Genomic DNA, 14878 nt, shown 5'->3' on the forward strand with positions numbered 1-14878 from the left:
GAACATCTATGTAGAGAGACATAATGATTAAGCAGTCATGAGGAGTCCACATGAGCAACTTCAAGCAGCTTGGGACAAAACAGAAAAGATGGATGTGCTACTTAGCAGGAAACAACCAGAAATGATGGACAAACCTGATATTTCTAAAATGCACGACCTATTACTGAAGCTCAAATCCATGATATTTCATTATGATTTTCTGGGTTTACAATCTAAATAGGACAGGCCAAAGACGTCTGCCAATTTCTATTATGCTTTTGGGGGCTTAACTACAAGCTTGACAAGGGAAAAATAAGGTTAGAAATCTCATTACCTATTCATTGCTTTTGTTCACTTATGAATATTTTCATATGGATTTGATCACTTTTGACATCTCGTCCAGCAAAAAAGTATTGAATCATAAGTTGTTTGGTCTAACAATTGATCCAAAATGTTGTTTAAAGTGTGATTTTAAATGTTGAGCTATGCACAAATGAAATTTATTAGTCTTGTTCTACCTGCTTACCAGAATATGAAACTGTTTGGCAATCTATCTGCCGGAGATTTTGGGAATTAGCATAATTTAAATACATCGAATTAAATTCACTTATTTGTCAAGATGACCTGAGCAGATAATCTCAGGCTACCAACAGGGGCTGGTTTTTGCCAAGTGCTGACTGCGGAGTGGCTGAGCAAGGAGGGCGTCCGAGCAGCAAAGTTCGAGCGACTGAGTCCGTAAGGACGAGAAGCCGTGCGCGCGAGTCCAAGCGGATGAGTGTCGAGCAGGCAAGTGGATAAATATACCGAGTGGCCTATGTCCTGAGCAGCTGACAAGTCGAGACTGTGGAACACCAAGTCTCTAGATGAGTGGAGCAGAGCGACCGGGCAGACTAAAGGGTTGGGTGGACAAACAGTAGAGTGGCTGACCGGAAGAGTGGCTGACTGGGTAGATCGGCCGAGCGGCAGGGCTGTGGTCGAGTCACCAATCAGATCGAGTGACCGACCAAGCATAGCAACCGAATAAAGAATGGCCGAGCGGGCGTAGCGACCGAGCGAGTGAAGAGGCCGAGCGAGTATTTGGTCGGTCGGGTAGAATAGTAGAGCAACCGAATGGGCGAGCAGAGAGGCCGAATGACCGAGCAGGCGGCCGAACGACCGAGCAGGCAGCCAAGCGAGTAGAGTACGCTAGTTGAGCAGGATAAGCGACCGACCGGGCAGATCGGCTAACCGAGAAGAGCAATTCGTCAATAGTGCAGCCCGAGCGATAGAACAAGCCGAGCGAGCGAATGGACCGAGGCCCGCAAGGGTCGTAGTTTCCTTGAAATAGATTCACCCCACCTCCGGTTGTGCTTCGAGGTTTACTCGGGTCGTCTATTTCCCATGATACAACGGTTAACCGTGATCCCCACCAAGCACTGGTGGTCACGGTGAACAGAGTCGTACTCAATTGCTATCACGGGCACTTCGCCGAACAGGAGTTGCACTACAGAGGAGGAGGGAAACAGAAGTGGAGAGCTACTGCTTCATTCTGTGTGTTGCTCAAGACCACAGTCTCCCTTTATATAGGAGCACCATCCCCTTACCGGCATTGAATGGCGAGTAATGGCCATTCAATACCCAGGGAATAACGATAGCTGACGACTATCAATGGCCGACCATTACTATCCGGGATGTTACGAAATTGCCATTAATAATGGTTAATGCTTCTGTTACTTTCTTGAGTAGTAAAAAGAATCCACATGGCAAAATGGTTGGTTGTTCCACTTGGACAAATTTTGTCCCAACCGGTCCGACATTTGGCGTGCACAAGTTATGCCCACACACAAGTCAACTTGGTTCAGTGCAAATTCGGGCCATGGATTTGCACCCCATGCGTACCCACGCGTGAGAGAGAGTCTCTCCCTATGTATTTGTTGGCATCATCAATGCATATGAATCAATATAAACCAACTAATATGTTTTGAAACTGCCAATGTGGGAATGAAGCTTCATGCCTCTTCCACTTCTTTTCCATTTGCATATATCCAAGAGAAACAACTTTGAAATTGAAGGTTGTTGATATTGGTTAGATTCAACTTAATTTGCCGTATGGTTTTTTTACAAAAATTGAAAATGTAAAAATTTTAATAGGAAACTACATACCTAGGATTAAAGATTAATGCATCATTTCACATACCTGGGTTTAAAGTCTTAAAGCATGATTTTATGTCATGCTTTGACATGTATCAAAAGTGAATATCAATTCACAGTTCAGATGAGTTTTGTTTCTTTAATGCTCTTTCAATTTGTTTATTTACTTATACAAATATAAGGTCATGGAAATTAGAAAGTCCATTAGAATTAAATTTAATTGTAATATAAAATAGAGTTTCGTTTCTTTATTTCTCTTTCAATTGGTTTATTTACTCATAATAGAAATAGATAGTCCATTCAAATTAAATTTAATTGTAATATAATATTGACACTCAATACTTTTTCACATGTACTAAAGAATGCTAGTATAGATTCAAATTGGATAAGAAATTAAGGCGTCAAGCATGATGATAAAATACACACTTGCCATATAACAATTGTATTAAAACAAAATTTATTTATTAGATAAATTTAGGATTTAGATTTGTAATATTTTTTTTCGTAAAATATAATAGAAAAATATGGGATAAAATATAAATCCACTCTGAATTTTCTTTATTTAATCCTTTCTAATTTAGATTTTGATGAGAAAAATAGTTTTGTTCATTTTTATTCCAATTTAGGTGAAGATGATTTTCTTCTGCTTAATCTATTTACTTATAAAATAATACTATTGCCATTAATAATCCATTGAATTAGAAGTTTAGAAAAAAATAAAAAAATAATGCGCATTGAGGAGCCTTGAGTGTTAGACATGCCATTATACTCAATGGCACAATCAACACAGGCAACATAAAATTTTATACAATCACATAGAATCCTTTTCTTTACATGTTTTTGTTGTCGAACAAACAATACTATAATTTGAATTTTATTGCAGAGTGCTCTACCTTATTGATGTCGTGAAAAGGCTAAATAAAATGAGACTATCAATGGTAAAATAACTTTTGGACAAGCCATAGTTTCTCCAAAAGTTTAGTCTTTCAACAAAAACATAAATAGAAAAAAAAAACGAAAGCATTGAAACTTCCCCATTGTTGCATTTCATGAACATGGACATGAATATCTCAAATATTGACCAAACATTTCTTGGATGCAATTATGTAACATGAAAGTTATACAGATGCCTCAAGACCAGTTACCAAGTGATCCATTACCGACAATTGCATCAGATGTTTGGGCCAGCACACGGTCGTTCTCCTCAACAGTCAGAGCTGGGACTGAGAGGGACAGCAACTCAGAATCTCCAACCCAATTGTTCAATGTGCCAATCCCTTTAACATCCATGCCAATGTGACTTACATGCTGCACATCCGTCGGGAGCCCAATCTCCATCTCCACCTCGTCCTCCCTCTCCAGAGCAAACAGCTGAGCAAAGCTCCTGATCAGCCTCTGAAGGGCTGCAGATATGTTGTGTCTCGGCATAGGAGGAAACCCAAGTGAGTTCTTCATCCTTGATCCTTTCTATGATATATTCGTCTTTCCCTTGTAGGAGAAAAATTCCATTAATCAAACTCTGATGGTTGATGCAATGTAAGGCATGAGAAGTTCCTGTGCGATGGTTGAAAGGTAAACTTCTTCTGCTTCTTTAATTGAAATAGTATTGGCGTTGCCTTTAAATGGAGTAGAGTATGACAGAAGTAATAAAACCCTTTTTGAGAGAAACTGTGTGTTGATTGACTTGGTTAGCAAGTCTTCCCATCTCCATTTTGTATTGCAGGAATTAGATCTGTGGTTGGTTGCTACCTACTTGTTACTGATAGCAGGGGCATTTGTGAGCTCAGTTGTGTTTCTGGTAAGCATCATGGTGCAGTAGATGTGTCAATGCCAGATAATATACCTAGGTCTGTACTGCTATTTTAGAGCCTTCATCAGATACATTGTGAGAGGCTTCTTGATAGTTTTATCCTTTAAATTTTGCGTTGTTCTTGTATTCATGAATCATTAAGTCACCATATCATCTGTAGGGGGTACTCTAATCCTTTTGCTGGCCTTAGAAGCAAATGGAGATTTTGAAGACTTCAAATCGTTTAGGTGCTATTCAACTGATCTTTTTTCTCACGTTAGGATTTTTTTTTTTTAAAAATGAAGATCACACAAAGGATGTATAACATGACAAAAGATATGCATATGTAATTTTATTATTCTCTTCTCTCCCTCCTTTTTCTCTTTCCAAGTAGATGGAGTTTAAATGTATTGCCCTTGAATATCCACATGAAGATGCCAAGTATTCATGAACCATTAACCATAGTTTGGTTGGGGTGTGATGGGAAGATGGAGAATGTTTTTTTGAAGCTAAAAGAATAAATACAGATGCTATATACATATATTAAGTCGATGCTATAAAATTTGCTGACCGATTTAAATCAACATTTCAGTTTCAATTAGATTTATATTATAATATGATTTTATCATGTTGCGAAAACCTAATTAGTTAAAATCAAAAGGGTGTTCTTTTAAAAAGGGTTGTTATATTTTGACTTTTTATTAAAAGGTCGTCCCACTTCATTGTTTAATTGTGTATAATTATGCCCGGGGCTATGATTCAGCGGTGAGTGTTTGAGATAAGGTTGTGCTGATCAGAGATGAAAATTCACTAGAGGGTTTCACTGCCTCTGTAGATCTTTACTTAGGAATTTACCATTTGGGCTTCATCCTTTTACCTTCCTCTCAATGGTAATGGGTGATCGTTAATGTGGCCTTCCTCTCAATGGTAATGGGTGGTCGTTAATGTGGTGACTCTTTTTTAAAATTGTGTATAGTTATCTTCTAATACTATTTATTATTGTTTATATTATTATCTTTTGTTTAATTTTTTTTGTCTAAATTTTAAATAGGCTGGATATATTATAGTAATTATAAAATTATAGTTGTTATAACGTGAATGTTAAATGAAGTTGAAGTTGTATTGTAATATTTATAATTTCATAATTGTTGTAACGTGAATGGTAAATGACCAAGTTGAATCTATGTTATAATAGTTGTGAAATCATAGTTGTTATAGTATGAATATTTTTGAATAGATTAAATATGTATTATAACAGTTACGAAATTATAGTTACTACATTATATTATATAATGGGTATGATCATTTTTAGGATTTAGATGGGAGACAATAATGCAACTAGTACTAAATACTATTTGAGTGTAATTATATACTTGTACATGGTTGAACACTGAGTTAAGGTGTTTTTTAAAGAAAAAATTAAAGTAGGGTGCCACCCCGTTTGACAATTTGACATATATAAAAAAAGCCTTTTGATTTTGCTCATATAGTTTAGTTTTGTTCAACTTATTGGACATTTTTCATAAAAAGATCATTATTTTTATATTGTAATTTGAGCTTGGACAAGCCTTTCTGTTTTTCTTATCACACGATCTACTCAACTTTTGATCTCAATCAAATGATCTATTGTTCGTGTCTTGATTCAAATTGAGCAATTCAATTCACCCAGTCCAAAGAATCCTCCACAAATTCTACAGAGAATGAATACTTCCGTAAGATATGCATTTCAATTTGAAGGCGGTTAGACCAAACCATTCGACCACTCTAATGAACAAGTATCTTCCAAGTCTTTCAAAGAATGGAAAGAGAGAGTATTACGATAGTCTTAAACATCCCAGAAGAGCAACATTGCAGCAGCAATCAAGATGAATATTTATGCTGCAACTTGAAAATGCTAAGTGAATGAGGAAAGCATGAGTAAGAGCCTTTTTATCCAATTCTAACTCGCCCTACTTATTTAGGACTTTACATGGATCAAATTAATCAGAGACAAATCTAAGAGATGATGGAACTATGCACATGTCTAAATTAGCCTCAATAAATAAATGTATGAGAGCCGTATACCCTAAACTCCATGCTTCTCTAGGGTCACAAGACAGATACATTGGCATCAATATCTTCATTATCGTCCGACATTGATGAATCGTGACTGCCTCCTTCCTGTTCCCAGTTGCTGCTGCTGGAAATCTGAGCCTCCGACGGCTTCTTTCGCTTTCCTGGACTAAGCCTCCTCTGGTTCTCTATTGGAAAAAAAAAACAATAGAATGGGCATGGAAGATTCTCGTTGGCATGACATGGTATTGAGAGAAAAACGGGAGCTTCATTACTCTTGTTATTGATTGCACTGCGCGTCATTGTCAAGAACTCTTCCCAGTTGTATTGCCTCAGTTCTTGTTTCTCCTCCGCCAACAGCTCAAAATTGGGTTCTCTCCCACACATAAAGGCTGCTCTGTGGGGAGGGATGAATGCATTAACAAAACAATGTCGATAATGTGTCAACAGGCAGGCATGCATCCAATAACACAATACCTGTCGTATAGTCGGGCAGCTTCTTCTTGAGATCCAACAGTCCCCAAGTGTATTTGTTTCTTATCGACCTTTATTGCTGCCTGCCATTTCATATTTTTGAAATAAACCCCCCTCATCATGCACGGTTCCTGATTGTCATTGTGTTTCCTCCTATGTCGCTTTCCATGTTTTATATCTTTACCTGCAAACAGAAGCAAAAGCAAGGGATTTAAAATCGATCATCGCCAAGCTATGCTTACCACATTCATTTGTATTTGGCTACATGACTTTTATCCCTTTGCTTTTCTCTATACAGGACAATACCACTAGCCATATTCAAATATATTAAATCAAATTTACTACAGTCACTAAACTTTTTTTTCCCTATTCCTCTACCTGTTATAACTTTCACTCTAATAAATTTAACACTTCTAACTATATAACTTACTCATTGCATTTGAATATGCACATCTCAATATATTCTCTCTCATTCAATCATGTATTAGAGCTACACCTAATTATTCATGAATATTAGTATTTTTTTTTAATCTTTTGTGGTAATTCCAGAAGACAAAGCAAACTCACACAATCTCAAAGACAAAACGAATGATTCCTTTTAGATGTTTAGTTTTTTGTACATAATTATTTGCTTTGCATCGACGTATTGCACACGCCAGATTATGTTTAGTTTCACAATCAAAGTCAGTTCTTTTTTTAGCAACTAAACCTTAACGCAGTTTCACGTTATTCATAAGTTCTCATGTTTAAAAGGTTTAGAAGCATTCAGGTGTAAAGATGCACTTGGAAACTACAAACCTGGGTAATATGGATTTGGCTCTTCTTTTGACATAATCATGGAAGATTCATCCATCGATCGAGTATATATTTCAGACTTGCTTACCTGAGGAACACCACAATTTTTTAATATAAATCATTCAAAAAATTATTTATAGTTAATAATGTTATAATAAGTCTCTAACAAGTGGCAAGAATAAGCTACTGGAATAATTGAAATAAGTACTGTGCCAGAAGGGAACCTATTGATCCAAACTCATAGATAACAAAGGAAAAAGTCATTAATTCACTAGTAGAGTTACTGTCTTCTGAATCCAATGTCCTAAAAAGTACAAAATGGTGTGCTGAAGGTTTATGCTTAAAAAAATAATTAAAATCAGAAACTTTGCTTGACCAAAAGATATGCAATGCCAAATAGAAGAAACATCAATGTGCAATAATATATTGGTCTCTATAAGTGTTATCACATTTTATATGAATTTGGTCATATCAAGCCATCAAGCCCCATTGCAATAGGGAAGTGTGAACTACTGTCAATAAGAACCAACTGAATAAAGGCTAAGCATACTAACCACCATTACCATTATAAGCTAAGTTTAAAAACTCTTTGTTTTAAGAGTTTACAAAAACATTCTTGATATAATTTTCTTATTTGTAAATCTTTGAAATAGTTTCATTGGACAGCATGATTAACACCAATGTGTACACATCTCCCAAAGTTTATTGCCTGAATATGTCTAGTTAACATATGTGATAAAGTTGTCTTCCAAAAGGACTGCAAAATTCAGTAAGCTAACAATGTATTTAGGTATGCTTAATGGCCATCAGTATCAGAAATCATTACTTGCTCCCGTTATTAACAAACAGAGTATCAATCAATAACTTCAAACTGATGGAATGAAATACGAAGATGTTGAAACGGACAAACACAAAATGCTTCTGATTGCTTAACTGAAATCACAGATCACAAACAGAGTCTGTTTCTTTGGTAGATGCCTAAATAACAACTCATAGATCTTTCATTCAGGAAACACAAAGTTAACAAATTAGATACTCATAAAATGGGATCGTGGAATAAATTTATACCAGATTTTGAAGACTTGTCTCCACTGAAGGCACCGAATGTACAGCCATTGTCTTAACATGTTGACTGGAATTTTCATCAGCAGTCGGTATCTCAATGTGTTTAGGAACTACCACAGGCGAGGAACCTTTTCCTGAAAATTCACATTAGAATACTATAAGCCATATAGTTACAAGCTCAAACACAGAGACCAAAACTATATATATATAGACACAGACGAAAATATTAGCCTGCACACCCTTAGGTGAGAGATTGTGGGTGATCTGATGTGGCTTCCTCTCTCATCTACATGAGTACTTTCCTCTTAAATTAAAATAAAATTCTCTCTTCACTTTCTTTTGATTGCATGCAACAATCAATGTGGTGCTGGTTTTCACCACAACTTAAATACACTAGCCACCGTTGTGGTGCTGATTTTTAAGGTGTTGGTCTTTAAAGACAAGGTGGTGCTGATTTTTAACCTGGTGCTCACCTTTGGTGCTGGTCTGTAACATCTTGGCACCAAAATCACCTGGTGCTGATTTTTAACCTCGTACTAGTTTTTAAAGACCAACACCACCTTGGTGTTGCAGCACTAGCACCACCTTGGTGTTGGTCAGCATAGCACCAGCACTAGCACCAGGTGGTGTTGGTTTTTAATTTGCTGATGATTTTTAAAGACCAGCACCACTAACAAACACCTTGGTGTTGGTCTTTGAGACCAGCACCTAACACCCACATGGTGTTAGTTTTTAATGACCAACACCACCTTGGTGGTCTTGGTGCTAGTCTTTATAACGGTGGCTAGTGTATTTAAGCTGTGGTGTGGGTCTTTAAAAACCAACACCATAGTGATTGTTGCATGCAATCCAATGAGAGAGAAGAGAAAATTTTATTTTAATTTAAGAGGAAAGAAAAAAGCTGTTTCATGCAAATGGAAAAGAGATTAAAAAAATTGGGCTTTGGCCGCGTGGCCAGGTCGAGTGTGCAAGATATCATATCTCTCTCTTTCTCTCTCTCTCTCTCTCTCTCTCTCTCTATATATATATATATATATATCACACTACTGCTGGAAAACAATACTCTAAATTAAAAGTAATTGAATTAGAAAATTATCTCTCACGTCATATTCCCAAATAAGAAAAAACAAAAAAAATAGTTATGAAGTAAAAACCTCAGAGAGTTGGAGCAAAGACTAAAGAGAAGTACCAGAACAGATCCCTAAATATCTTCTTCGCCTGATGCTAACCATGACTTGCTGCTGCATGACACAGAAGAAGAACATTATTACGAATTAACAATGCCAGAAAAGTATGTAGTTCCGGCAAATCTTGATCCAGTAAAAAGGAATAGTAATGATGAAGCAATCCGAAACAAACTAAGCCACGCCCACTTGAAAAGAGACTCGCGTGCCTTCTTCGGCAACCATGCAAAACGAACATTCGAACCTTTTCGATTTGTGAAGGATCACCAGCCCCCAATGCCCCAATCTCCATCAGCACCACGAAATCAACAAGCAAGCCTCCAAAACTCATCAAATTCCTATCTTTATCACCCCGTGGAATCTCAAACAGTATGTATTCCCCTTTAATTCTAAACAAACAGTTAAAAGTAACAATAGGAGCTCACCAACCAATCACCCGAATAACCAAACCAGCAAGAACTTTCGAAGATAATATTCCCCAAACCCTTGATCCACCCACCCACTCACCGGCCACCCCCGAATTCCGGAGGCAGAAAACAACCCAAAAAGGTCCAAAATCGCGTCCAAATATCTCCGCGAAATACCACGCGCGAGCACAAAATTAATCATCCGGAAACATCGAAAACAACCAAATAATGGAAAAAAAAAAAAGATAATTCTAGAAAGAGGCTGAAGGAGTTCAAAACCCGCGGCGATGCCGGCGCCTGAGAAGGTCGTAAGTCGCGACCGTGCGGCTGCTACTTCAAGGAGGCCCGGATGAGACGAAGACGAAGCTTGGGGGGGGGGGGGGGCACAATTCCACCACCTTTCTTTTCTTCGACTCCTTCGATCCTCCTATCGACGTCGCCTTCTTCAAGTCTGTGGGGGGCGTGAGCATTGAAGGGATGGCGGAACGGATACCTTATGCGCCACCACCCTTTCTATGCCCAAATGACCTAATCACCCTCAGGCTTTGCGTGTAAATCCGACAAGGAAAGGATGAAAGACGGGATCCCGTAGGGGCAGTTTGGAAATTTCGAAAGAACTTAGGTTTGGTTGACGGAGGGAAGGGGCAACAAGAGTAGGCGGCAGCCAGTCAGCCACCGACGAGGTAGCGGTGGTTGGATTTATTATAGCGAGAGAAAAATAAATTAAAAAATCATTTTAATGTATTTTTTTTTAAAAAATAAAATAAAATAATCGGTAGAGACTGGACGAGCGCGAGGATAACGTCCGGCCTGCCCAACCATTTCTTCTCTGTCCGCCTGCACATCCTAACGTTATCCTGCTCCGCAATGTGGCCCTAACCGTGAGTCACCGATTCAAGACTCCGTCATCGGATCGGATCGGTTCAATCAAGCGTTGGACTTGGAGCGTCCGGAAGGGCAGAAGCGAAGAAAAGTAAAAGGAGCGCAGAGACGCATGAGATTGAGAACCAAATTAGGAAATTTTATAATCCAGATTTTTCGATTCTGACAAATCAGATTATTCGGTTTAACTGACTTTCGACTTTAAAAATTAACCGACCGATTAAACCATCAGTAGAGTAGTGACTTGGGAGCTATGCGAAGAGTTTCATCCCATCTCCGATGACCTTCAGACTCTTGAGTTGGAAACAAGACAAGATATCATAGACCTGGATTGTTGAACAAAGCAGGATGATGGATTTGAAGAAGCAAGAGCAGGAACATAACAAGAAGCAAGAGCATTGGTTTAACAGCAAGAAAATAAAATTCGATCAGCGTTAAAAGCCAAATCAAGCACAACTTTTTCAAAACAAATGGAACGGTAAAGCATGAGCCGAGGGATCAGCGCGAACTAAGCCATCCTAATCCTTGTACTTCATTGCGGACATTTGAAAGCCAGGCATGTCAAATGATGCCGAAAATTTTTCGACGGCTGCCTTCAGCTCCTTGATATCCTTATTGTTCACCAAGCCTTTGTTGAAGTCCTTCAGCAACTTGCCATGTTCTTTTTGGATGGTAAGGCAAAGAGTGACGGCTTGGTGAAGGAACTCTGCGATCTGCTCGAAATCCTTTTCCACCAAGCCCCTTGATGTCATTGCAGGAGCGCCTAAGAAATTAACCACAGGATGTATGATTACAAGGATAGCAGGGATAAACTGTGTATAGTCCACAATGGACGAATAGCAAGGGTAAATTGTAGTTTGAAGTAGAGAGTTTACGGGTATTGTGTAGGGGAAAACAAGATAGATGCATATCATTAATAGTATAAAACATTAGAATTCAAGAGATCTCCAGTGTATGAAACATCTTTAAGAAGAAATGTTGCTTAGTCATATGGGTGGCGGTCTCAATCTCACCAAACTCAAAGTTTCAACAGATGTTTTATGAAAAATGAACATAAAGATTATATTAACAAGCATTTCAAAACATATGATCGAGTAATCAGCTAGTGAAACAAAGTTCTTACCAATCCGGACACCACCAGGGGCCAACGCACTGCTGTCTCCAAAAACAGCATTCTTGTTAACAGTAATATTGCAGAGATCACAAAGTTTCTCCACCTTGTTTCCTGGGAAAATGGAGTTTGAAGGTTCTTATTTCAACCTTGAACAGATGACAAATAGATATTTTCATAATATAATCAAATGTTTGGTACCAGTTAAGCCCAGGGGTCGAAGATCCCAGAGAACAAGGTGATTCTCGGTTCCATCTGTCACGAGCTTGTAGCCCTTGCTGATCAGATAATTCCCCAGAGCAACAGCATTTGCCCTGACCTGCTTGGCATATGCCTTGAAACTTGGCGACATGGCCTGCTTCAATGCGACAGCCAATGCAGCAATCTGGTGATTGTGAGGGCCACCTTGTAGAGCCGGAAACACAGCAAAATTGACTTTGTCTTCAAAATCATAAACTGCATCTTCTGGCTGTCCCTTTTTTGGAGGCTTAGGGCCTTTCCTGTAAAAGATCATGCCAGACCTAGGACCTCTGAGACTCTTATGAGTTGTGGTGGTAACCACATCACAGAACTCAAAGGGGTTTGCAGCTTCCTACATAGACCACAGTTTGCAAGGTAAGCCACTGTAGAAAAGGCAACAAATCAACTACTTTGTCATAGACCTAGATTCTGCTAGCAAAGGATTGCTTCAAATAATCAATACAATTCTGTGCACTATCAATTTGAAAGGTTAATTAGTCAAGGTATAATTTCCCAAAAGGTAAGAATTGGAGGAGAAAAGGCAGCAACTCTCACAAACTCGAAAGATCCAGGTTTATGTGCATCCTTATTCTAGAACCATTTAAGACCTGACAAATACACACGAAGAAATATCTCTATCCTCCAGTACTACTTGGCAACTCCAAGTCTCCAGATCCATTTGCCAAAAGACACTCCAAGTCTCCAGATCCATTTGCCAAAAGACGCAAATATATGCCAACAACACACGTATGGAACACCAAGGTTAAAACAGATTGGAGCAGTAGTAATGCATCATCTATTCAGATCAGATCTGGACGAATATCCAAAAACAAAAAAAAACAAAAAACACAAGACACAATAAATCCCAAAACCATATATTCAGATCTACCAGATCCGTCAATTACCGAAGCTGATTTTAAATGGAAAAAAAGATATACAAACGATAAAATAAACCAAAAGAGAAGAATGAAGATATTAGACATCATCTATGATTACCTGAGCGGCCACCAGGCCACTGATGTGAGCCATATCGCACAATAACAAGGCCCCGCACTTGTCGGCGATGGATCTGAATCTCGCATAATCCCAATCCCTAGGGTATGCGCTTCCACCGCAGATAATGAGCTTGGGGCGGAAGTCGAGGGCCTTCTCCTCGAGCTTATCGTAGTCGATGTAGCCGGTCGCAGGGCTGACCTTGTAGGGGAGACTCTCAAAATAGATGGAGGTTGCGGAGATCTTCTTACCTCCGGATGTGTAGTATCCGTGGGTGAGGTGGCCGCCGGATGGGAGATCGAGACCCATGATGCGATCGTGAGGGTTGAGCAAGGCGGTGTAGGCAGCGAAGTTCGCGGGGCTTCCGGAGTAGGGCTGGACGTTGACGCCCCAGTTGGAAGGATCGAGTCGGTAGGCAGCGAGGGCGCGGGAGCGGCAGAGGTTCTCAATGGCGTCGATGTGCTCGTTCCCGCCGTAGTAGCGGTTTCCGGGCATACCCTCGGAGTACTTGTTGGTGAGGGCGCTTCCGAGGGCTTCAATGACGGCGAAGGAGGTGAAATTCTCGGAGGCGATGAGCTCGATGCCATGAGACTGCCGATGCTTCTCGTGCTCGATCAGATCATGGATCTCGGGGTCGACGATGGACAGAGGCGAAAGGCCCCACTCGCTGATGGACTCCATAGTGGCGGCCATGGCAGTGGCAGAGAAAGCCTCGAAGGAAGAAGAGGATGCGGAGATTGTGGAGATCGGGCCGAGAGAATTTATAGGAAAATGAGAGGGTTTGCGCTGTTCCCAATCTCACCGGTCACCACTTGGATATTTATTGAGATTGATATTTTTAATCCCAAAGACATTTTTTTCTTCTAATTTTTCTATAGAATAAATTTAAAGGCCAAAAATGAAAGGAACGTCCCTTTTGTTGTAACGAGTAATCCACCCAGTTATTTTTAAACATATTATTTAATATTATTATCTTCTATAAAAATATGCTATATTGTAGCTATATTATAATAAATATGAAAATTGTAATTATTATAGTTACGATAACAATTATAATTTTTAGTTGCTCTATTTAGATAATTGATTGAGCGATTAAGAATTTAATATATATAATTAGAGATAATAATATTAAATAATATATTTAAGGATAAAGTGAGATGTACTTTTTTTTGATAGATATAAAAGAGGAACGTTAACATTCAGAAGAAGAAAAAAAAATTCTTTTGATTTTTGATAGAGGGAGGTCGTGAGCTCACAATGGCTTAGTCATGGTGAGCTCGCGATGGCTTAGTCATGAGCTCGGGATCACACTTTTAAGTTTACGACAAATAATAAGAGCACACCCAGAGATTTACTATAAATAAATAAAGAAAAACATTTTAACTCGTGTTCCATTTATTCACCAATATGTCATTGAAAATATGAATCCTCTCACCTAACTACAATCTACCTTTGATTAAATCCATTGTATCTAAATTCCCCTTCGCCCTAAAGAAACCTTATAAAGTAGGTGAGTTGGAAAACTTCCATGAGTGATGCGTCACTCTCTTGCACCTACTTCATTGCTATCATCAACGTGACATCACACTACGTAAATCATAAGAATATTCTTAACGTCTAAGGGATTATTATTATTATTATTATAAAATTTCATTAATTTGAAACTGAAAATGGTTAACTCTCCGAAGTCAATGGATCTCAAATCTCACTACGTGAGAGTAATTGTTCTTGAGTAATTTTTGGGTCAATATTCATTAAGGACCATAAATATAAATAG

The 14878-nt window shown here is 38.7% G+C and overlaps 3 protein-coding genes across 6 annotated transcripts; all 3 read right to left on the reverse strand.

Annotated features, from left to right (window-relative positions):
• Positions 1–3012: 3012 nt before the first annotated feature.
• LOC121975284 (CRIB domain-containing protein RIC4-like) lies at positions 3013–3817 on the reverse strand. The gene has a single exon (XM_042526851.1). It carries the CDS (start codon positions 3562–3564, stop codon positions 3241–3243), a length of 324 nt encoding a protein of 107 aa, XP_042382785.1. The 5' UTR covers positions 3565–3817; the 3' UTR covers positions 3013–3240.
• Positions 3818–5666: 1849 nt separating this feature from the next.
• Positions 5667–10541, reverse strand: LOC121975287 (ethylene-responsive transcription factor-like protein At4g13040). 4 transcript variants are annotated; one of them, XM_042526858.1, is made up of 7 exons: positions 10155–10541; positions 9474–9522; positions 8288–8418; positions 7223–7307; positions 6428–6608; positions 6226–6347; positions 5667–6138 (listed from the first exon to the last, which is right to left on the reverse strand). In XM_042526858.1, exons 2-7 carry the CDS (start codon positions 9514–9516, stop codon positions 5987–5989), a joined length of 714 nt encoding a protein of 237 aa, XP_042382792.1. In that variant the 5' UTR covers positions 9517–9522; positions 10155–10541; the 3' UTR covers positions 5667–5986. The 4 variants fall into 4 exon arrangements, with proteins under 4 accessions (XP_042382792.1, XP_042382791.1, XP_042382790.1 ...); XM_042526857.1 differs by having other exon boundaries at positions 9474–9525; XM_042526856.1 differs by lacking the exon at positions 10155–10541 and adding an exon at positions 9713–10131.
• A 547-nt stretch (positions 10542–11088) lies between these two features.
• Positions 11089–13890, reverse strand: LOC121975286 (serine hydroxymethyltransferase 4). Its single transcript, XM_042526854.1, has 4 exons — positions 13105–13890; positions 12070–12460; positions 11881–11982; positions 11089–11520 (listed from the first exon to the last, which is right to left on the reverse strand). The coding sequence occupies exons 1-4, from the start codon at positions 13792–13794 to the stop codon at positions 11276–11278; spliced, it is 1428 nt and encodes a 475-aa protein (XP_042382788.1). The 5' UTR covers positions 13795–13890; the 3' UTR covers positions 11089–11275.
• Positions 13891–14878: the final 988 nt, after the last annotated feature.

The sequence above is a fragment of the Zingiber officinale genome, chromosome 4B (genome assembly GCF_018446385.1).
Source record: "Zingiber officinale cultivar Zhangliang chromosome 4B, Zo_v1.1, whole genome shotgun sequence".
NCBI lineage: Eukaryota > Viridiplantae > Streptophyta > Magnoliopsida > Zingiberales > Zingiberaceae > Zingiber > Zingiber officinale.

Coding starts and splice junctions, on each gene's coding strand:
- LOC121975287 (XM_042526855.1), bottom strand. CDS start 9,799: ATGAGTTTTGGAGGCTTGCTTGTTGATTTCGTGGTGCTGATGGAGATT. Junction 6,609..7,222: donor GCCAAATCCATATTACCCAG/GTTTGTAGTTTC, acceptor TTCTGTTTGCAG/GTAAAGATATAAAACATGGA. Junction 6,348..6,427: donor GCTGCCCGACTATACGACAG/GTATTGTGTTAT, acceptor CCCTCCCCACAG/AGCAGCCTTTATGTGTGGGA.
- LOC121975286 (XM_042526854.1), bottom strand. CDS start 13,794: ATGGCCGCCACTATGGAGTCCATCAGCGAGTGGGGCCTTTCGCCTCTG. Junction 12,461..13,104: donor GTGGCCTGGTGGCCGCTCAG/GTAATCATAGAT, acceptor TGGTCTATGTAG/GAAGCTGCAAACCCCTTTGA. Junction 11,521..11,880: donor CCCTGGTGGTGTCCGGATTG/GTAAGAACTTTG, acceptor TTAATTTCTTAG/GCGCTCCTGCAATGACATCA.
- LOC121975284 (XM_042526851.1), bottom strand. CDS start 3,564: ATGAAGAACTCACTTGGGTTTCCTCCTATGCCGAGACACAACATATCT.